At 37.9% G+C, this 24200-nt stretch overlaps 1 protein-coding gene and 1 long non-coding RNA gene across 2 annotated transcripts in view; one reads left to right on the top strand and one right to left on the bottom strand.

Moving 5' to 3' along the window:
- The window catches only part of LOC128086655 (uncharacterized), a 631060-nt gene that overhangs the window by 454736 nt on the left and 152124 nt on the right, over positions 1 to 24200 (top strand). The window lies entirely within an intron of this gene.
- LOC128086623 (stimulated by retinoic acid gene 8 protein-like) overlaps positions 9454 to 24200 on the bottom strand; it is a 50981-nt gene continuing 36234 nt past the window's right edge. Inside the window, exon 2 of the mRNA XM_052695455.1 lies at positions 9454 to 10117. Coding sequence (XP_052551415.1) covers positions 9771 to 10117 — 347 coding nt within the window. The 3' untranslated portion in view covers positions 9454 to 9770. The remainder of the gene's footprint in view (positions 10118 to 24200) is intronic.

Here is a 24200-nt window from a genome sequence, read left to right on the forward strand (position 1 = left end):
AATAATGAAAGGAGTACCACGGGATAAATGCTCTGTTTTTTTTTTTTTTTAAGATCTTTATTAACTGAGGAGAGTGGCTGATTTGTCAGAGAGCCATGAAGCCAGCCAGGGAGACCTTGCCAGGCTAGAGAGCTGTGCCAATGAAAAAATTGTGCAGTTCACCAAGGAGAAGTAAAAAGTGTGCATCTGAGGAGGAACAACACCATGCATCAGTACAGTACATGCTGGCAGGTATTCACCTGGAAAACAGCTTTGCAGCGAGGGCCTAGGATGCCTGGCAGACAACAACCAATGTGCCCTTGCCACTAAGAAGTCTAGTGGTATTCTCGGCTGCATTAGGCAAAGTACTGCCAGCAGGTCAAGAAAGGTGTACTTTCTACTCTACTCAGTATTAATGAGGATGTATCTGGAATACTGTGCCCAATTCTGGGCCCCCCAGTACAAGCTCCCATCACCTTCATTCAGCACCTGATCTCCCATGCAGGAAAATAACTGAATCTAGCATACAAATATTGAATAAAGCATACAAAAGGAGTGAGGAAGTGATCAGTGGAGCTGCAGTCCGTGTTTTATTGCAATAACTGTTTATTAGTCATTTGAGAAGCCAAATATTTTATGACATGCACAAATAAATGGCACTCAGTACAGGGTCTTCAAGGTCTAAAATAAGCCTTCTGATTCCACTGTGGGAAGAAATTCTTACATTTTGTCACTTTTGAATGAATGTCAATCCTTAAGGCTAGTTGATGTTCTGCCTCAGTGTTCCAGGTAAAAGAGTACCAAAACTTCTGTAAATATGTGCAACAAATGCCCAGAATCAGAACCATCAACAGTGGTGTTGGTACAGTAGAAACCTAGATGAACAGACTGAGAAGAACACAGATGTGTTCTTGGGATACTATTGAGTAATGAAATGATGACAGATCTACAAGATATAAAAGTAGAATTAATTAAACTATTGCTCAGACTAAGAAAATTCCACATAATGGACAACCAGCAGAGCCATTACAAAGTGATAAATGAAACAGTAAGGCTGATGTCAATGCTCTTTCCATAGTTTAAATATTCAACTTCATAAGTAATATTGTGGTAATATTGCAATATGAGAGGTATAATGCATCAAGTCACTAAGAGATAGTCATTCTAGAGTTCATCAAGAAAAAAGAGGTAACTGTTTCCTTAGATCAAGACTTTTGCAGGGAGCATATGTGAATAAGAACCCGTAAAACTGAATTCTTAGCCTTCTTGTTCAACTCGTCTGATGTTATTATGCAAGCTCTTTCTAGTGAAGTTTGTGGTTTGATGATAAATTTCCCAATATTACTTTTATTGTTGCTACTAAGCTATTCACAAAAGAAAAATTTAAAGCATTTTTATTTTCTCTGTGCTTGCAACAAATACACCATAGAAATCTTTCATTTAAGAAAAGATGAGTGTTATAAGATCTGTTCATGTAGGTCAAGGGAGTGGGACTTATCTCCTAACTTAGAAGTCTTAAAGTGAATGCCTAGACCGATTATATGCATGAAAGAAGAAGTTGTGCTTCCAAAGGACAACTGTCTTCACTTATATTAGGACAGGTTGAATAATCTGAAGATATTTGTCTGTTGCATTGTCAGTATGGGGATCCTATACAAGTAGTTGGGGCCAGATATTTGATTTTTAAATGGCTAAGTAATCCCAACTGAATATCTGTCAGTTATATGAAACACCAAGTCATGCTTGTGTTGGTATGTACGTAAAAGTTGCCATCCACAAAATGTTCCAAGATATTCTTGTTTTCTCTTTCATCTACTCTCTCTGAGTACAGTCATTTCATTTGTTCTGTACTCTGCCTCTCTCCTTCCTTTATCTTTTCTGCCCTGCACTTGAATTATAGTTGAATGTTGTCCTCCATCTTCTGCTTTTCCCTTCTTCAAAGATCTTTAATTATAGTTAAATCCAGTGCAGTATCTTCTTACTCAACAGTTCTGATCCCTATGTGTGTTATAAATTATATTTGCTTACTTTGCTGACCAATATGTGTCTTATCACTCCGGGAAAGATTACTCAAAGGTTTTACAGGTCTGTAAGAATAGTGAACCAATTTTCCAGTAATAACCCATGGAATTACTATAAATGATGGTATGAAAAGAAGTTCCTTTAAGTTTGTTTGTTTGTTTGTTTGTTTTCCCCCAGAAACTAGGAAGCAGAAATAAAAAGAAATGGGGTAAAAGAGGGCTGTAAAATATCAATTTGAAATGCAGTTTTTCTCTCAGGGACAGCATAGGGACTTAAAAGGTGCAAACAAGCTCATCAACATTGTTCCTGTATTTTATCTTAGCTATTTGGGCTACAATGCAATTTTGTATGTCTTTACTAAGGTACATACACTCGCTGAGGTCCATACCACTATTCATATTCCTGCATTTAACAATGTCTTGGTTTCAGCTGGGATAGAATTAATCTTCATCATGGTAGCTGGTATGGTACTATGTTTTGGATTTAGAAGGAAAATAAGCTTCATAACATACCACATTTTAGGTGTTGCTGAGCAGTGCTTACACTAAGTCAAGAATACTTCACCTTTTCATGATGCCCCACCAGCGAGGAGCTGTAGGTACACAAAAATCTGGGAGAACATAGAGCCAGAACAGCTGAGCCAAACTGGGCAAGGGTATGTCTCATACTGTATGGAATTATGCTGAACAACAAAATGGAGGGTTTGGCCATATGGGCTACCATGCTTGAGCACTGACTGAGCATCATTTAGCAGATGGTGAGCATTTGCATTTGTTCAGTACTTGTTTTGTATATTCTTTTCTTCCCCCCTCCCCCCCCTTTTCCTTCCTATTATCCTATTTTCTTCCTATTATAATAGGAATATTCCTATTATTATATATTCCTATAATCTCTATCATCTATTATCCTATTATCTCCTATTATCCATTATCTTCATAATTCTATGCCCATTCCACCGTGGTGAGAGTGACTGAATAACTGTGTGGTGTTCAGCTGACTGCCAGGTTAAATCACAACAAAAACACTTCAGAGATCATGCTTTCATTCTGTGTATTTGCTGATGCCTAGTACAAGATGTTCTGATCCCTTCAAGGATTGCCATCTGATGAGATAAATGAATGATCACTCCCCAGTATTTTTCAGTTAAGAGGGAAGGATTTTCCCTCTACAGTAACTGGCTAGTAGATTTGATTTGATGTGACTTGTGGTGATTATTAATTCAGTAAACAAAAGGGAAACATGAAGGATTTTGGTAGTAGATACATACAGGGAAAGCCAGATGTACAAGGCAGCTAGTGTCACAAGGGAAGTGAAAAGGCATTTCAACTGGTACCACTCACAGATAATCAAATTCGTTTCTTCTAATTTTTGAGTCCACTAATCCATGACAGACGTCAGCTATTCTGCTTAATTTCACTATCAGCAAAGCTAAATATTTTTGGGAAGGGATTCACAGAACAGAGGAACAAAAAATTGCTTGGAAATATTATGAAACTAGAAAACTAAAAAAAATAAAAATAAATTAAAAAAATTATATGATTCTCATACATTTGTAATGTGTTCAAGGATAAGATCGAAAAAAAAGAGCCTGTAAGCATAGAAATTATCACTGAAATTCCTGACTTCACCCTTTCTAGCTTCCTGAGGTGACTAAGGACTATAGATGCCTGCATATTTTTCATGGAGCTATCTTGAACATCTCAAATTGTGCAGCTTTCCCTGTGAAGAAGAGCTTCCTTTTTTGGCTTGGATTGAGCACTGAGGCAGCTCTCTTACTTTAGGAGCTAGACAAGCCAGCCAAGTGGCCTAACACCTACCTCCCCAGAGCTATCTCATCAATGCACAATGACAGAGGCAAATCCAGAGGACTACATGTGAGATGGCAGGGTAGCCACGGACATTTTGAATGCAGAACATGGTTGGAAGAGGAGATAATGGGTATTCCTTTGTCTAAGACTGTCCCCATATATGGAGAGGCCCATCTTCCTTTCACTCACCAGGGATTCATATTAGCATCTGTTTTGAAAGAGACTGCTGTGACCAGGTGAGCTCACAGTTATTTTGATATCTGTAGGGATGCTCCCCAGAATTGCTATTGAAACCTCTGAGAATCAATTCCGAGACCAAGGAAAGAAGATAGAAGTGTCTAGGCTATTAGAATTGAAAGTAGACAGTAGAGCTAGACTATTCTAAGTCTAGCATGGCCAGGGGAAATCACAATGGAAATGTGTTGATAAGTTTTGGAAGGAAGATAAGTGAGCTCAGTCAAAATTTTACCTTTGCTTGATTGTTGTAAAGACAGATTGTTACTGGTATCCCTAAGACATTTTTTCAGTGTGCTTAATCCAGACAATCTTTTCAAGGAGGAATAACAAATACAAGTAAAATTGATACTATCTAGCTAATAAAACAAGATTGCCAGTTAACATTGGGAAGAAGCTGACAGAATGAGGTCCTACATTTAACATGTGCAATGACGCAAAACAAATAGTCGGTTGACATTTAAGAAATAACGAATGCATTACACATCTGGCCTTGAAGAATTCTTCCTGAATATATTTTGGTCCAGTGGTATCAGCTGATGTATCATCTGTTTTCTTTGGCTCTCTAGTGATGCTATCAATTGCATCATCATGGAATGCAAACCATATTATTCTTATGAAATTAAATGTCACAGAAGTCAGATGCACTGGCTTGTATTTGATCTACCTACCAATACAGCTACTCTTGGAGGGATGGTTATTAGCCATGACTAAAGTGCTAGCAGTAAATAAATATAATGGTAACTTAAGTAATGCCTTTCTTGATTAAGAATATGGGAAGAGAAAATTCTATGATTAAAATGAGATCTCACTCTTATCTGTATTACAATTATTCTGTTTTGATTGTTAGTTTTCTGTATTTCTCCTGCTTCCACTCTGTGACATTTGTCTGGGATTGCATTTGCATGTGTGAATCAAATAAATTATAGCAGTGCAAAACTTCTATTTCAAATCTGCAAAACTGATACTGTTCTGTAAGTTCTCAACGTACATTTTTATCGCAGCATCAATGAAAATAAAATATTGCATGATTTTGTTAAATTAAAAAAAAAAAAAGCCTAAATGCATAGAAGGCACCTCATCGGGTGCCTCTAATCTATTTGTAGAATATTCATAGGTATTCATGTATCTTTTATTTCCAAGCAAACTGGAATTGTAGGTACATATGAGGCATGCTCGCAGATCATTTACAATTTAAGAAAGGCAAAGTTATTTCTAATACTGAAATGTGAGATTATATGTGAACAAAGTACTTTGAGTCTGATACCACTTTAGAATAAAACCAGTTAAAAAAAGTATCTGTTGTACTGCTTATAAGACTGAGTAATAAACTGGAAAGCTAAGGATAAAAAAGTATAGTTACTTTTAAGTTAACTATGGGTTATACACCTCAGGGTTGGTTTTTGTTTTCTTTTTTTTTCTTGTTTGTTTGTTTTGGTTTATTCTTTTTTTGTTGTTGTTTTGGGTTTTTTTGTTTTTTTGTTTGTTTGTTTGTTTGTTTTAGTATAGATATATCTATAAAAAGCTAAAATGAGTTCATATTTTGAATAAGCCAATAGATACTTAACTCAAAAATTAACAAATATTTCAGTCCTGGTGCCAGTCATTATAAAAATGCCATTTTGCTCAGAAGGGTTAAAGATTTAGGACTCTATACATTTGGTCTAAAATTATAAATGAATAACAGCCTTGATCCAAACTAAGGGTAGCTGAGCCTAAAATCCTGCTGCAACAGTGGCCATCAGCAAGCAAACAAGAGTAAAAGCAAGGTAAACATACATGACAGTTTCCCTGCTCCAATACTATGTAGATTTCCATCAAGGGTCTGATTACAGACTTCTTCAGACAACCGTTATTATGCAAGTTTAGTAATTCTCAGTGGATATATCTTTCAAATATGTGTCTTATTTCTGTTCCACAGGTCTGTTAATCATTTCACAAGGAAATGTCTCTACTTGCTCAAATTCAAGCAGCTCCTACAAACTTCATTTGATATCCCTCCTTACTATAGTGGAAAAGACAGTGAAACAGCTGTTCTTCCATCTGTCTTATGTGAACTGCTCATTATTTTTAGATCTTTGAAACATCTCCCCAAAACTAAAGTGACTATATTAGCTTTGTTAGTCCTACCTTTCATCTTAGAATATTTTAGGTTGTAAGGGACATTTAGAATTCATGAAGTCTGACCTCCTGCTCGAAGCAACGCCACCTTCAAGTTTAAATTTAGTGAGATTCACTTAAGTTCTCCAATAGAGAAGTTTTTACAGCTTTCCATCTGATTTCTGAGAAGGAGATCCAAGTCTGTCACGGCCCACCTATCTTCCCTGATCCAAGCTGCAGGTTCTGACCTGATACCTAACAGGTGGGATTGGTCTAAACAGTAGTGTCTATCCAAAAAATGTAGTGGATTATGAAAAGTAGTTCTCAAGCATACCCTGTATTCAAGAATGAGAAGAGCACCTCAGGGTGTGATTTATCCCATGTAGTCAAGAGATCTCTTGTCATGTGCTGAACTGCACTATTTCCCCACGTTGGTTTCTAGGAGGAGCCTGATCTCATAAATTTTCTAAAAGAAAAGAATCAGATGAAAAAAGTTCCAACAAAAGTCCTCAGCTAGGAACAGCTAAAAGACAGTATTACAACCGAAAATTCCACAGCAGACCCTTCTTCAAAAATTTTATTTCTACTGTGCTCAGTGTGAACTCACTGCTGAGAATGTACATGCACTTCAAAAGGATGCTGTAAAAAAAAAAATAATACAATTATGTGATATATCTAGTATAAGGGAAGGAAAATTATGACACAGCAAAATTATAGAAGCCAGGATCTATCTGTATCTGGCTGATTTGCTATTCTGTGTTCTCTGAGAATGAGCTGAGTATTTTCTGTTTTTGAAATGTTCAGTCTACAAGTTAATTAAGTAATTTCAACTACTATAAAACAAAGTTAGAAATTCCACCCTCCTGGTCCAAATCCCAGCAGAGATCAGGTTGTTAAGTACCCATGTAACATGAAAGTGTCATTCAACTGCTAAAAGTCTCATCCAGCTTCCACTCACTTCACAAAAATTTATAGTTAAGAATAACAAAATGTTCCAAGATTTATGATGTGACAATTTATCTAGATCTCAGACCAAAAATAATTAGCATATTTTGTAACCAGTGCACAAAGGAAAATTCTAAATTCAAATATTTTTAGTATAATTCTACAGAAAACATTTGATCATGTATTTTACAACCACAGCTCTCTATAGCTACAAAATCTGTTTTGCACTCATCTTTCTTTCATTATTCAATTGATTAAAATGTTGTATAAAAAATCATTTGGAGCCCATTCAGTTTTATACATCTATATATATATCACCCATTGGGTAAATAGTAAGTAGTTTTGAACATGAACTTGGTCTCATTCAGTTTAGATTGTTTCAGGTCTTAATCATGCTCACACCAGCTGAATCTGCCAGGCCATTTTTGGACAAGAGTGTTTTTGTTGTTGTTTTTAATCTGAGATGTCTTTAGAAGCTCTACCAATGAAACACAGAATAACTTGCAACATCCACTTTGGAAGTTAAGAATTCACCCAAATTTACTACTAATTTTCTTCTGTAAAGACAAATGTAAAGTCATTTGCTGCTTGCCACACTGACTGCATCAACAAAATGGTACTTCAGCAGAGGTTGAATTTGAAGGTCTGAGTTTCTGTGTTGTCAGCAGGAAAAATGGAGGAACTGACAAATTTTATTGAAATCATCAACTTGGAGGCTCTGGGATGGAATGCTGGAATTATATTTATTGTGCAGCCTTAATTACTGACTATTCCTTATACAACATTGCAAACCTTCCTTAGATATTGATTATTTAGTTTTGGTCTTTGTAAAGCCTTGGGGATAATAATTTTCAGCTGGTGCTTTCACTACATCCTATATACCTAGTGATACTTTTTTTCTTTTATATTTTGTTTTGGAGATTTTTTTAGTCACTTAACTACTTGTGTGTTGTGTCTCAACCCCAATAGACAGCTAAGCACCAAACTCACCCTCCCTAAACTGGGATAGAGTTAGAGAATTAGTAGAGTGAAAACAAGAAAAATTGTGGGTCCAGATAAATACGACTTAATAAATAAAGCTTAAGCTGTATATGCAAGCAAAGCAAAATAAGCAATTCATTCTCTAATTCCCATCAGCAAACAGGTGTTCAATTCACCCATTTCCCATTTCTGTGTGTGAGTTGTGGCATAAAACATTTGGACATTTTGACTCAGGTGGCCTGGCTGTGTCCCCTCTCAGTTCCTTGCGCGTCCTCATTCTCCCTGCTGGCTGGGAAGATTGGGAAACAGATGAAGACCTTGGCAGTATGTAAGCAGAGTTCAGCAATATGTTAAATATCATTGTGTTATCAACACTGCCTTCACCACATGCAATATATAGCATCAAATGAGCTACTATGAAGTAAATTGACTCTTTTCCTGCCTGGTTAGTTGTAGTAATGTGATTAGCAGAAAATTAGAAGTGTTAGAAGAATGATATAGTGACTAGCCTAAAGTATATTCATTCAAGACAATGGTAGCTCTCCTAAGGAAGCAGTCTTAGATTTGTACAGTATGAAAGAAAGTAAAGATCTACTTTATTCTAGGAAACAAAATGGAAGATGCAAAAAAGCGAGCTGCAGGGCAAGAAATAATAATACACATTAGCAGTCAAGACAAAGAGTGAAGTAAACTAAAAACAGCAGCTTGTACCATGTCCTGGCTATGTTTTTGAGAATGATTCCCAGATCTTTTCTCTGAGCCTTAAGTGGCAAGATTGGATGGATCTGGGCATATCAGCCAGTGACTTGTGAATCCTATGCAAGTTTCCTGTATCACCCCAAAGAAAAACAATTTTCTCTAGAATTATTTTTATTCTGAGCTATTTTTCAATGAATTACTGAACCTATGCAATATGAAAGCCATTGCTTCAACAGTCTAACAAAATGAATGCCCTCCACATGAATGGTTTCAAGTTATATGCACAGGAGGCCTATAGGAAATCAAATATGTAGAAATGTACATAAGCTCTCATGATGTTAAGATCTGGCAGGCACCGTGTGCTTTCATTTAAAAAATAAAATAAAATAAAATAAAATAAAAAAGACCAAGTAATGAATGACAAGGGGAGGTTGTTTCCTTTACAGCCACTTTCTATATATGGTGACTGAGTTTCATCTTAAAGAAAAGGAAGTGTTCATTTGAACAAATAAGAAGGAACACCTAATCCTTAGTGGTCTAGACAATGGTATCTTTAAACATATACTGTGTTTTATTTGCAGCATTCCTTGGTATTCTTCCAAGAAATGTAATTTCATGAAGATTCATCTCAGAAGACTGGCTATTCCCTCCCACCCATACATTCTGTATGCTGTTTTTTTGGGGTTTTTTTTTTTTTTTTTGGTTTTTTTTTTTTTTTTTGGGGGGGGGGGGGGGGGGGGGGCTGGGATTTCTGGTGTTTTTTTCTAGTGTTACCAGAACAAAACACAAATACAAGCTTCTATGTGTCCTCCACTAGCATTATTCTGAATGCTAGCAGGGTGAAACTGTTAACAATTAGAGTTCGTTGACCTAATGGCCTATCAGGATGTGCTTTCATTCTGGTGGGATAACAGAGAAAGTGTTGCAGAGGTTCAGAAACATAGTTCTCAATTCGGAAACTTTTTTTCCCACACAATCACAAAAAGAAAACAAAGTTTAAGTTCAAGGAACAGAGGTTCTTTTGCATTGAAGGGTCATTTTGAAATGTTGACATGTCTTTTCAGATTCGCAGAGGTGTTTTTTATATATTGTAGTGCTCTGCAAAGGAAAGTAGATGAACAGATGATCTTGTGACTTTACTATGAAATTCCCATGCCTCTTCCCTTTGCTTAATTTGTCTTCGTGAAACAGATTCCACAGAAGAAAGGATTCTCCTTCTTCTCCCTCTTCTTCTCTCTCTCCTCTTTCCCCTTCTTCTTCTTCTTCTCCTTCTCCTTCTCTTTCTCTTTTTCCTTCTCCTTCTTCTCCTTCTCCTGTTTCTTCTCCTTGTTGGTTATTTAAAAGGAGATCTGAAATTAAATTTAGATAAATCTTATGTGAGAAAAAAATATAAGAAGAAAATGTTGCTCCACAAGACTAAATTTAAAAGTACTTCTGAGTGTACAACAGAACTATGCTCAATAAATGTCACCAGTTAAATCTATCTTCTGTGTCCTGGGCATGTGTTACCTCTGAAAGGGAAATAAACCATTTTTCCTGTAGAGCATTGCTACTCTGAAGTAGGATCTGCTGCTTCATTTCCACAAATGGTGAAGAAAACCAAGAAAAAAAGTGATATAAAGTAGTAACAGGGGAGTACTGCCTGGATTCCCTGGTGACATTAACAGTCCTTGTGCTGCATTTTGGATGAGTTTGAGTTTATACGAAATAAACATAAAATGCTAGCATTTTTTTCTAACCTCAATAAATTTATCTCCAAATGGAATGTGAGCTCAGTGGTATTACTGGATGACCTAGAAATAGAGAGTGCTAGAATTGCATGGAAATCAGGGTAGAAAAAAAAGCCATACAGTGTACTATATTCCTTCAAGAAGTATTTTTACTTCAGAAGACATTTCTTTATTATTAAAATGCATTTGCTGTGTGGGCCTTGAACAGATGCATGCTTTTCAAAACTTAATAAATCATTGACTGTGGTTTTCAAAAATGCTGTTCCACCCACTCTCTTGTTCAGAGAAGGCTGCAACAAATGACAGACCTTCTCTTTAAGGTTTTCTGATTCATAGTCTGTCAAAACAGTGGGTAAAGAAATTCCACAAACTGAGGATCTTTCTTAGATCCTTCTGATTTTATTGCTAAGTCTCAGATGCAGTAATGCAGTAAGAAAGTGTTGTACTTTCAGCAAGGAGTAGGCTTTATCAGCCAACATCTGTTACTTGAATTGGACACAGAAATGAATGAATGGCTAGAGAGCCAATTGACTAAAAAATATGTATATATATAAGCGTTTTGGAAGCTATTTTCCATTAAGGAAGCTGAATGCTGATGCATCAGATGAAAAGATGGTCCCTTTGCTCCCATGACTGTGTTATTTGTACACATGAAACAGCAAGTGTTTATAGGAACTACGGCAGAGGCATGTGATATAAAAGATCCTCTAGAAGTATTCATACATTTAACCATGACAAATCAATTTTAGCATAATTAATCTTAACAGAGTGTAAATAAAAAGCTTGTTGACTACATAATACTACATAATACTACAAAATACATACTACAATAAAAAGCTTGTATGACTACAATGCAGTATAGTACATAAGAAACAAATGTTTCACCACAGCTTTGAGCAACCTAGAGATGAAGCCAAGGACTGCAAGAATGGAACAACTGGAGAAGGATTTACCTGAGGGCCAAAGAGGGTTGTCCAATAATACTTCAAATCCAATGGCTTAAGTTTATGCATATGTCTATATTACTTGATGGAGAAGATGCTGCTGCTGTTTGTCCTGAAAATCACTCCAAGTACATCCTGCCATGACTACTTTTGGGGTCTTTGTTCCAGCCTTTCTGGATGCATTAGCAGAAAACATTGTTATTGTTAAGAATGAATCCAGCATTATACGGGATCTCTGACTGGCAGTCATTCATGAATCTTAACTGGCAAATAAGGCAAAAAAAAAAAACAACAAAAAAACCAACAACAACAACAAAAAAAAACTCACAATGCTAAAACTGAAAAAAGGCACTGGGGAAACCAAACAAACAAACAAACAAAAAAAACAACGCAACTATATTATGTACTAAATTACTTGTATTAGATTTCTTATTTTGCCACAAAGTGTTTTTACGCATACTGCTGCTAAAAAGCAACAGCTACAAAGCCTTTGCCATTTAAGCAACTCTTCCCCGATCATCCATTTCTTCTTAGTTTTACATTGCAGAGCAGTGATGTCATTTTGGGTTGATATCACTTTAACTTACAACAAAACGTGGCACTCAACATAAAGAATGTAGCCCATCCCAAACAGACACCTATAAACAGTCCTGCAGGGCTTGCATATAGCTACTAAAAAATCCACTAAGACTTCAGAGCAAAATTCAGTTGAAAACTCAGTCCAAGTTTCACCCTTTGCAGAAGTATGATTGTAAGAGTGCAAGGCCAGAAGATCTGTGCAGAGCACATGGTTCTGAGCTGTCCAGATGTGCGAAAGCACACGGGGTCACTGTTCCTGCAGTAACCCCAGAAGCAAGTGTCCTTTGAACAGTCACCTGCTCAGTTCTGTTGAAAAAGGTGAGCATTCCTAGGTCCTGCTACCTAAACTCATTTAAAACAAGAGGCCAGTGAAGCAGACAAGGAAAGAGAGACCTGTACAGGAGCAGATAAGAGCTGGCATCACAAGGAAGTAGAATCCCTTGGAAACGATGGAACAGCAGGAATAACAATGCTTGAATCCAAAGTTCGGCAGAGGACCTGGATGAAGTACTGAAAGTTCTCAGTAAGCAGGAGTAGGATCAAGGTCCCTCTGCTATTCCAGTTGGCTGGCTCCACACAGCCTTTAACTTCTTCTCAGGAAGGCAGTTTCCCTCCAAACATTTTTCTCTCCAGCTGTAAGTTAGGCTGATGATTTATTTTTTCCAGAGGTGGTGTATCTTCTTAGTCACTCACATGAAATTATATTTCAACAGATATTTTTGGTGACAAAGTGCACTCTGTACTGTCTTTCTGCAGGAAAATGTCAAAAAGCATGGAAAAAACTTAAATAAAATCATGCAGCTTATAAAAACACATTCCAAATAGTCAGACTGATGGGTTTGAGGGGGTGAAATTTTGGGTCACCTCAGCTTCAAAAGCAGAAAGCATCAAGAGGATCTTTATCATGCTCCACAAAATGGATAATTCTTGAAGCAGGGTAAGAGGAAAACTAATGTGGCTGTGGCCTTATAGCCCAACACTATAGGCAGAAATGCAAAGAAGTCTGGCAGGAAACTGTCTCTTTCTTTTTCATGACTAAGAGAAGGAAGCATAGATACTTCCAGAAAGCCTTCAGCTTCCAAGGACCTCTTCTTTTCATATCTCCATTAAATGCTTCAACAGCTTTGAATGCTGGACTATATTGTAAGTGCAATGTATTTTTAGCTAGCATTTGTTTTCCTTTCCTTGCATTCCTTTTATAAAGAAAACTGAATGTCATTACAGTCACTGGCACCCTTTAAAGTGTTAAAACTGCTAAGTTGTATATTTTGAAACTGCTTTACATTACAAGGAGGTATATATACCTGGTATTTCTAAGCTTTCACAGCATCTAAAAGAAGTTCATTTTACTGTAACTAACAAAATAAGAAACCACGATGCAAATCTTCCTGGATTTCTTTTTGTTAGTTTGTTTTAAGAATGAATCTTAAAGAAATCTCAGCTATATCTCAATATGTCTGCAAGCAAAAAATAATTATGCTCACCTGACCTAGACGTATTAATGGACAGACGGAATTGTGCACTTTGATGTTGATGAACATCTGCTTTACAAAAGTGTGCAGCTGCTAATGTGCACATAAACAAGTGCATATTTCAGCATCTAAGTCCCAGTAAAATGATCTTCTGCTATTTGTACATGCTGTGCTAGCCATGCAACCCCTATTCAGCTTTTATTTCACTCACAGAGTACACATAATTATATATTGTCAACACCAGCAGATTTGTCAAGTACATATTGTGCATCCACCTGTAAATTCTCAGAAGAAAAATTTTAATAAAAATGTCCTGTCTCTAAGAGAAAAACAGAAGAAAATTTGGACACACAAAAAATAAAGCATTGCTAGAAAATCAGAAAATTGGATCCAATAGACTATTTAAAAATAAGAACAACTGTGATAGCTAAATGTGCCTAATCTGATGGATGATGATAATACAATACTTCATGTATGGCTACAGACTTTTCTTTCTACTTTTCTGTAGATTATACCATTATGGAGATATTGAATTTTAAAAATATTTGCTGTCATGAGAATATCTCTCTCCCACTGCTTCTTTGGCAAACTAAAAGCAGCAGAAAGAAAATAGCTTGCTGGCAGTATTTGTGCAAGTGTTTATTTTCAGAAGAATAATTTGGAACATTTGTCATGTAAAAGTCAGTAAGAGGCCACACTTGGAGGCAAACTGATGATAAAATGAATTGTGTTCTCAATTGTACTGATGTAAATATGTTGTAATGAAGTTACTCCCTATTTATACTGGTATGGTAGATGGCAGTAGTGGGCATTTAGGTTAAATTTAGGTTAAATTTAGTGTAGGTTGAAAGGCAACCAGCAGACTCTACCAGTCCACCAGTCCATCACCTCTTGGAGTTATGGCACATGCAAAACTGGAAAGTTTCAAATACAAAGTCTCATCCACCTGTCATGGCAAAGTATTACAATTTTCTGTACTTCCTGGCATCAGCAAAAAATAGAAATCAAGCCAAAATGAAGCAGCTGAACTAACTAGTTTTGAGTTTCTAGCGTAAGGCTCTTAGCATCTGCAATTGTCTCATAAGCATCTCTTTGTTTTATCAGAACATCTGAATAAGTAATTGAGAGCAGCAGATTTTATTTATATGTTTTAATTTAAAAAAAAATCTGATTCAAATGCCTTCAATAGAGGCATATATGTAGCCAATATAGCCAGAAGATAGATTGATCCAAGTGCTGAATTTATCTGTTTATAATCAAGAAACCGTTCAGATCTAGATTAATGAAAGGGCAGATATTTCCAGTACACAAACTGCTCTAATTCAGGAAGGATTTTGCTTGTACTATATTTAGCCAGAAAAGTCTCCATTTGCAAATTTATATGCCTCCTTCTCCCTTCCTTTCACCCCAGTTAGTGTTTGTGGCCAATCTTGTACTTCTTGGAAAATTCAGCAAACTGCAGGAGTGCTCACGCTGTGCCAGCATTGGCAGAATGGCAAGAAAAATGATCAGCTTAGATCATTCTTAGGAGAGGAGAGGAGAGGAGAGGAGAGGAGAGGAGAGGAGAGGAGAGGAGAGGAGAGGAGAGGAGAGGAGAGGAGAGGAGAGGAGAGGAGAGGAGAGGAGAGGAGAGGAGAGGAGAGGAGAGGAGAGGAGAGGAGAGGAGAGGAGAGGAGAGGAGAGGAGAGGAGCTTATAAAACATATCTAAAAGGTACTTCAAGTGTCCTTGAGACAAGATGAACATTAGCAACAAGGCTACTTATACCATCTAGCACCATCTTTAATGGTCAATGCTTAATACAGCTGAAGTGTGTGCCTAGGTTTCTACTGGCATTTTTCTTAAGGCTAAGGTTTGCAGTGTTAAAACCCAGAAACCCAGGTAAGAATTTTTTAAAATTATACACTTTCTTATATTTGGATTCATCCTAAAGCACAGCCCTTATGTACAGAAAGTTGGTATGCTGAATTTCCAGAATATTTGACTGTAGTTCAGTCCACACAGAACTAAATACTATAGTCAGTCCTGAGAAAGCGCAGTTGAGAGAAAAATCACAAAAATGGTTTATGGGATAGAAAAAGTGATTTATTATGAGAGACGGGAAATGTTTAATAACTTTGTCCTGCAAAAAGATACTAGACAGGTGTCTTGTTTGTAGTAGGTATAAATTCTTTATGAGAAGAAAATATGAGGTACAAAAATACAAAGTAGGAGAGAAAGAAATGACAGAAAAACAATGTCTGATGATGAGGTCAGCCAAATGCAATTGAGATAAAAACCATAGTTGCTCTGGTTTTTAATAACTAGAATAAAGCACCAAAGAATTCTCAACTCTTTATGCCTTCAGCTTCAAACTTTCCATCTTTCTAAAAGCTACTTTTACCAAACAGAAGTTATTAGACACAGAGCAAGGCCAGCAGAAAGTGATACAGTGAAACTTGATAAACCATGATCTTATACTTAAGACCTAATTGCTCAGCTTGCAGTAAATTCTGTGGCTCTCAAACATAACATAAGGAATGGTGAGCATTTAGATTGAATACGTCCAAAGGAAACCAGATGCCATAGACAATATTGCTGGTAATCCTTTCTGGTGCTAAAACAACTCCTACTGCACACGCTTCTCTCCTGGGATGTGCTATCCACTAAGACAGGAATTTTTAAAAATATAACTTTGATCTGTGCTCTTTCTGACATTCTTCCAATTATCTTGCCAGATTCCAAGCATGAATAAACACAGCCTTCACCTTTACCCTCCCAGCTTCCACTGGAAAAAATTTCCTTACTTTTTTTTTCTCTCATGCAGTGCTCTAGGAGAAAATGTATATACAAAGCAGTGCAAAATACAGTATAAATTTTAAGTTCTATTGATAGTGTCTATCTATTCTCTGCAGGAAAGAGATAATTCTGGCCTAAATCAATTTTGAAAATGCAATTATGCCCTCAAAATATCCAAGTGTCCAGTTAAAATCAGTGTAAAGATTCCCATTAACTTTAATTGGCACTGAATCAGATTTAAACACAGGCCAGGCAGCCAAAGTGCTGTATGTGCTTGTACTTGCAAGAAGATATTTAGTTTTTTGCTTTCTATTCAAAAGTTAACATTTCCTGGAGATTTCCTTCATAATTGACTCATACTGATAAGAAGCTATGCACACAGTGTAAGGGCAATCATCTATTTCTGTTTAAATATGCTGCTTTAACATGAAACAGCCTTTGTATGGATTATAGAAAAGTAGATAGCACCTGACTGAACAAATTCCAACAATATGGATTGTCAATGGGTAAGGTCAAAATCACAACCATCTCACCAGTTACTTCAGCCAAGGAGTAATATGACAATGGGGATCAAAAATAAGTCTGTGGTAAGGATCAGCTCTCAAACTTCTTAGAAATAGACCTCTTTTCCACAGCACAACAGTAAAGTAAAATGTTCACCTACGGGGAAGTTAGGAAAAAAAAAAAAAAAGGTTTCTATGTCAGCATTTTGACAGTTTTAATGTACAGCTCCCACATGGCACCATCCAAAATCAATCTGATCATTGCTTTTCTATACTAGGAAACAATTGAAAGGGATGGTAGACCAAAGATGCAAGTGAAAAAAGCAGTGGAATTGACCTAACTTTTAGTTGCTTACAAGTTTCAGATACTGTAACTCTAATTGCTTGATATCAGGCTATGCTACATGCTAACTTCCTACTCACATCTGTTAGTACACAGAAGACCTTTTTCTCCACACTGAAACCACCGAGATCCATGCTGGACATGAAACTTTAGAGCCCAGAACAATTCTCAGCAGTGATGTAGTTACAGCCAGGTGCCACAGTCCTGCCTGCTATGAGATGCTAACAGCCTGAATTTTGGGGACTCTTTTTTTGTTTCTTTATATACAATGTCCCACTCTGATCCTTATCCTGGAGAGGAAATAATTGCAATACTCTTGGCAACAGTTGCCAGTGTTGAAAACATGAGTAAGGGAGAGAAATGGATAGAAAGGATTTTGAAGTTGTCCTCACTCATGATACTTAATCCAGGAACCACTGTTCAAAGAACTGTTAAAGGTCTAACATTAGATTCTTCAGAATTTCCCCAGGCTAGATAATGCATAAATGGCAGTTCCACAGGTAACTGAAATCTCAACTTCAGTAAAGCTTCCCTTCCATTTCTGTTTACCTGCATATAATCATAGAATCATAGGATGGCCTGGGTTGAAAAGGACCTCAGAGATCATCTAATTTCAAACCCCCTGCCATGAGCAGGATTGCCAGCCACTATACCATATAAGAAACCATCTTTTCTTTGAAATACAGGAGTAATGTTCTGAACTTCTGGTAATGTTGTTTTACAGACAGAGCTGCTCACACACAAAGATTAAAAAAGGGGAAATTGGTTCAGCTAACCCTTTTGGACCAGGCTTGCATATTCTCTCCTTCAGCTTCCAGAGCTGTTTGAACTGATGAATTCTTTTCTGTCTTCAAACCTTGACAGTGAATTCTTAGCCTAAGGGAAGGAAAAAGGGTTTCACTTATTTTTACAGTAGGGATTTAGAGGTGTTCTTGAAGTGATGAAACTGCAAATTTTAGCCAGAAGTGCCCTAAATCTTGTGAGAGTATTGTAAATTTCCCTGTGTGCAGCAGAGCCCTACCTCCTCCATCCTGACCCATACTATCCTCCAAACCTGTTCCAAAAGAGACGGTCAACCATGATGAATTAAGTGTGTTTGCAAGGGACCAGATCTATGTGACCACCAAAGGAATGTTTCCCTTCCTGAAAGAACTATCTTTCACAAGAGATTTTCTGTTCCTTTATAAGTTATTTTTCAAGCATTATTAGCATCATTAGTATTTAATGAATGTTCTGTATGTTCAAATATTCACTATATTTATTACTTTCTGGCTGAGATTACCCTGAATTCTCTGAATTTCCTGTTATGTTTCATCTATTCATTACAAAAAGACAGATGCAGACTTCTGTCTAGTATGCACAAGAAAATCCCAAAGTTATTTCCCCAGAGCACAGGACTCTTCATTCATCGAATAGAACAAAGATAGAAAAGTGCAACATTTGTTCGGTAAGCCTCAAAACCCTGTCAAATGAAGTCACTAGAAATTACTTTATCCTTATATTATGATATAAACTATTACAATTAGTACAGAGAAAGCAAGTTAGAAATTAGGAAGAGAAAGCAAGACCATGCATTCAGATTAGTATCCAAACATAGAGGTGTAAGAAGTTACAATATTTCAGATTAATATTTAAGCAAAAATTGCCAGGGTTTCTTTACACAAAGTAAAGTACCAAAAAAAGAGAATATTTTTGTCTGCATGCATTAAAGATTAGCACATGGTATGCTCCATCCATGTCTGACTGACATACAAGTCCCATTATCAGTAAATCCTTTCATTCTCACCTTACATTAAATATAGCTAAAAACCAAGGTGGAGCTTGAAATCTTTCTTAGCCATACTGATTTTTGGTACATCAAGAAGTGTTTTTTCCACTTAGAAAATTAAGCAATTCTATATACAATAGTATATATTTTTCCATTAATTAATTAATCAAGTAATTTATCAGCTTAAATGCATAAAAGCCAGTTGTGTATTTAAGGTATATGAGAGGGTGTTTGATATGTCATCAGTACCCAAGAGCAGGCCCATGGAAAATATGAAATCCTTCAACCAATTAGTGAGGCACCTCAGATGGTTTGATTTGGAATCATTAGGAGGAAGAGATCCTGGCTCCTTGCAAAAGGAGATGTGAACAAAGCGAAGGAACTGCAATCCACTGACCTCCACTGTTATCCACAAGAAGAAAAAATAAAAGAATTCTCTGAAATTACCAGCTGAACATGAAAAATAACTAATTCCTGATGTAATATTTCCACAAAAGGAACTGCAAATCTCAAAGAGGAAAGGAAATGCACAGGCATGAAAAGAAAGTGTCAGCAGAGTAATCTATCCAACATTGCAAGCTGCTATAGAAAAAGAGAAAAAAGAAAACAACATAAATGTTTACTCAGAAAATAAAAGAACAAAAGAAATCCTGAGGTGAATGCCAGGAGCTTGGATTTTTGTTCACTTGAAATCGTTCATAACCTTTTTTTTAATTCTCTGTTCCTATAGTGCAGTCTGACAGGTTCAGCATATGCCTGTTAGCATTATATTTTCATGGCTCTGCAGGAGTTCTAGGTGCCATACAGATAAATGACAGGAACACATCCATTCACCTTCCTCTAGTGCAGCTTTTTCCCTTACTCGACCAGAGAAATGAGCAGCACCAAGTCATAAATAGAAAGTGATTGAGTATGAAGGCTTTGCAGAAAGCTGATTGGAAAAGGACATTTTCATTTTAACGATGTTCGTACTTCAGTGTAATTTGGAGCAGCACTTTTTTTTTGCATACTGCATTAGACTTTTTTTTTTTAATTCTATTTTTCACCAAAACTAGAAACAGCTGTTCTGACGTCGACTGGTGTATGTGGTAGCAGTGCGGGTGGAGAAAGAGATTTCTTTTTCCTCACAAGAAAGACACAACCATGGAAAGTATGACGTTTAGGAAAAGTGTTAGCAGGTGATATAAAACATTTCTTTGGTTTACACTAGTTAAAGAACATCCATCCAAATCGCTTCTGAATGATTCCTGTTTAAAGTACAAAGGTTTGATCACCACAACAGTGATTAGCAGAACAAAATAATCTTTTTTCTTTGAAATCATAATCCCCAGGAGAGGATGTTTGGAAAGCATTCTTCGGCTACAGGAACCAATTCTTGCCCCTCTGACATATTCCAAAGTGATCATGTGAAACAGAAAAATAAAAGCAGAAAGAGCCCAGCTGTCCATCACTCCCTTGTAATTATACCTCTGGCTTTTTCCTTTCTCTTCTCAAAGCAGGAGTATTTTTAGAAGTGCCACTTAGTTATTTTGAAATATTTTTGACCACTGTACCACAACACAAGCTTTTTTTGCTTTAGACAAACCTATCATATGTAATGTTCCTTCAGAAGCTCCCTGAAAAGATGGATGGAAGTTTACCAATTTAAGCAGAAATGGGCCCTAAGCCTTCCAAACACCTCTTCACCATTTCCAACATCCATACACTACAGCATTTTGCCCCAGTGATTCAGGCTGAGGTTTGCAATAGCTCCTCAGTCACTTAGCTACAGCCCTGCTGGCTGTAAGGGCATATGCCATGGTGCTCTGCAAAGCCATGGAACAGGGCAGTAAGCAGGAAGGCACAGGAGGTTCCCCATATAAAGGATTTCTTATTTTTTGTGCAATATTTAATCATATTGTGGACTGTTTTTTAAAGATTGGTACAAAGTTTACATAAGTTCAAAGGTGATCAAATAAATTAATGAAAGAAAGAGCTATCAAGGTTGATTGAATACAAATACTCCATCTCCACCTGAGGAAGTTTGTAAGTCATAAAATTTTGCTTGGACTCAGTACATCCATTTTTATGGTCTTATGTCATTTAACACCAATACAGCACCAAAGGTCTTTGTAGAGCAATATAAGGCTGGGCCAGTGGGGCAGCTATCCTTATGAAGTCTAAGATCTTAGATTTGAAAATTCCTCCTTAGAAGGAGGGGTGCTTGGGGTGAGAGAGCTAGTTGGTACTTCCCTTCCCTTCCTTTTCCTTCCCTTTGGAAGATTAAGCTGCCTGCATTATTCTCTCCTTGCCACTTCTCCACATCCCTTGGCAGACAGACCTGTCCTTTTTTGTAAAGCAACCTTGAAGTACAAACTAGTCTGTGGTGTTTTTGGTGACACCTCATGCTAATTAGAGTCAAATGTTATCAGCACAAGGCTCAGGAAATGTAGAGAACTTATATGGAAGTGTCAATATGATTTTCCTGAACATATGTGCAGTCTAGGTCTAACTTCCAGTCTTACGATTCAGAGCACCTTCAGTGGACTAAATCAGGCTCCCTTTGGAATGACTCATGGATAATCAAAAGGATCCACAGACACAGGACTGCTGCTCTCTGGGTTGACTATGTGGACTCAGTCTTTGCATGTACAGGTCAAGAAAACAAACTTGCTGTGCTGTCTTGAACAGTAGCAGCAAAAGTCTTTCTCCTGCTGGGACTAAAATTGTGTACATCCTGCATGAGCTGACTGATTCCCCCTAGGGACATAGCCTACTGATTCTGCTTTCTTCCCTCTCCACTGATAACCAGAGAACCCTTGAAATGGGAAGGTGTTATGCTCCCAGGTGTTGCTCAGTTCAGCTGTGCTCGCTCCAGGCCTGTGACCTCTGTTTGGAAAAAGAACCCCTACTTTAGTGCTGGGGAACGGTGTAAAGATAGCAGGGACACACTGCTCTGTGAGAGCCCCCAAGTCAGTGTGAGCTACAAAACACCACTGTTAGCCCAGACCAACCCTAGGGAGGCACGTGGGAGAAACCCAGCCACTGGCCAGCCTCCCTCCTGCATTTTGCCAGAGTTGTGGAAAGTTCAAGGTGAGCCATTCACTTCCTGTAGAGCTTCCCAGTCTGATCATGAGGTTTATGGGGAAGTAAACAAATGACATGTCCATCACCCCCTTGGGTTTACAGCCTCAGTTCAACAGACAGATGCCTCACAAATATATGTACATTTATTCTAGTTAGTTATCCCTTAAGAAAAAAGCACTCTTCCTTTAATCTGTACTCCATAATTTCTCGTGTAGTGCTCTCCTTAAGTGAGCACACAGCTGTACACCAGTGGCTGAAGACTAAGTAGAAACTAATTTCAGGTTTTGGCCCATAGTGATTTTAAGAAGTCACACCTGGGCTGGAACTTTGGGTGCCAAGATTTTAACCTGGAGCAAATTTTTACAGCCAAGTTTGAAAGCCCTGAAAATGAGAAGTGAGAGGGAATGTTATAATGGAAAGGCTGGCATAACTTCAGCTGCTCTATAGCAGCCATAGAAATCTCAGAGGCCAGGAGATAGAAGAAAATTCGCCAACTTTCACTCTGTTCAAATAAGGTAAGACTTGCTAAAACATTTCACTCTTTAAAAAAATAAAATAAAGTTGCTTTCACCTCTTCAGAAAGCCACCACTTATTAGGAAAAAAAAAAAACAGTCAAAAATAATATGAATACACTTTCCTTCAAAGTCTACTTTTTTTCTTTGTGCTGCTTGATTTTTTTCTGTTGAGTAAAATGAGATGTGGGAAACTACCTTTAAAACGAATTTGACTGTTCCTGGCTGGAAGTTTGGTCTCTACCTATCCAGAAAAAGGCAGTATAGTCTGGGCCATTCCCAACAATAGAGTGGCGGCGGGCTAAATATAACCTCACTTACAGCCCCAAAATTGGCATCTAACACCAGGGGCTTACAATAACACTGGAGCTGCTCCTGCTCCAGCAACAGCCGAAGCAAGGGGAGGGAAAGCTCTGTTTGTTTTTCAGCTGGGCCCTCATTCTTCACTCAGCTGTTTGCTATTAGGGCTGGAGCAGTAGCAGTGAGAAATTCATTGCTGCTTGGTCTCCGAATCCTGACACAGTTACAGCGCAGACCCAACCAGCCAAATCCACAAAGGATCAAGGGAAGGGGAAAAAGAGAGCAACAATCTTTTAAGTGCTTGCCGTCTTGCTTATATTGCACCTTTCATCCCCGAGGAGCCGATTTACCGAGGGTCTGACTCTGCCCCATTCCTGCAGAGGTGCGTATTGCGAGTGCTGGAAGCAGCACAAGGAATTTCCTCTCGTCTGGCTCCCTCCGCCCTACTGGTGTGACCTGTGTGACTGGGAGGTTCTTCCACCATGTCCCTCCAGCTGTCACCTGCACCGTGCTGCCTGCCAGCTCTGCTGGCAGGGGAGGAGAGATGGGGGGCAGAGCAGAGTGAAATTGTGAGATGGCCAGCAGGAAAGTCCTGCACAGAGCTGCTGCTCTTTGTTCCCTGGAAGGGCACAAACCAAGCGCAATCTTAGTTAAATTCATCCTGATGTTCTGATGGCCTTTGGACCCAATTTTGCTGGCGCTGACACAGGTATACAGTGAGCTGAATTATGCTGAAAATATTTTTTTTTGCTATTTGACTTTAGCTGGAAAAAGGAAAGTTGGACTAATCTTACCAGCCCACCTCTATTTAGTTCAGTGGAGTCACTGACATACCCCAGTGTTGGGGGCAAAGACTTGGCCCCACAGGAGCTTAGTGAAGAACACAGGCTCCATAGAGATGACAGGCTGGGTAAAAAAGCAGAGACTCCTTTCCAAGACAATTCTCCAGAGCATTTGCTATTTGGGAAAATTAAAACTGCTGTCTGGGGTTTTGTTTTTGTTGATAAGAACGTGCTACCAAAGTGAATCACTGCTTTTCAGAGCAGGCTTCCCTGCTGCTGCAGAGAGCAGAGCTCAGCTTCTCGCAGAGAAGGGCTTTGGAGGAGGAGCCTTGGCTTGGGGTCCCTGGGTACAAAGGGTGATTTCTGCTAGTCCTGCTCGAAAGCACTGCAGCTGAATGACGGCTGCTGGATGCAGACAGCATCGGCAAGAGTTCGTGCTAGAAAGCCAGTCCCAGTGGTGGAGCTGATTTGCTTTCATTCTTTTGCAGACTATTTACATTTGAAAATACAAATGGTATGTAAGAACACTGGAACTTTTCTGCCAGTATAGCTGCTTCCCCTTCTGGGGACTCCGCGCTGTCTGGCTTTTGAGCTAATTGATAAGATTCCCAGGACTGGGAATTTTGTTTTGCATTTCACTGCCTCCTTGTCCTGT

This window comes from Tympanuchus pallidicinctus, unplaced genomic scaffold, assembly GCF_026119805.1.
Source record: "Tympanuchus pallidicinctus isolate F22 unplaced genomic scaffold, pur_lepc_1.0 scaffold1, whole genome shotgun sequence".
Classification (NCBI taxonomy): domain Eukaryota; kingdom Metazoa; phylum Chordata; class Aves; order Galliformes; family Phasianidae; genus Tympanuchus; species Tympanuchus pallidicinctus.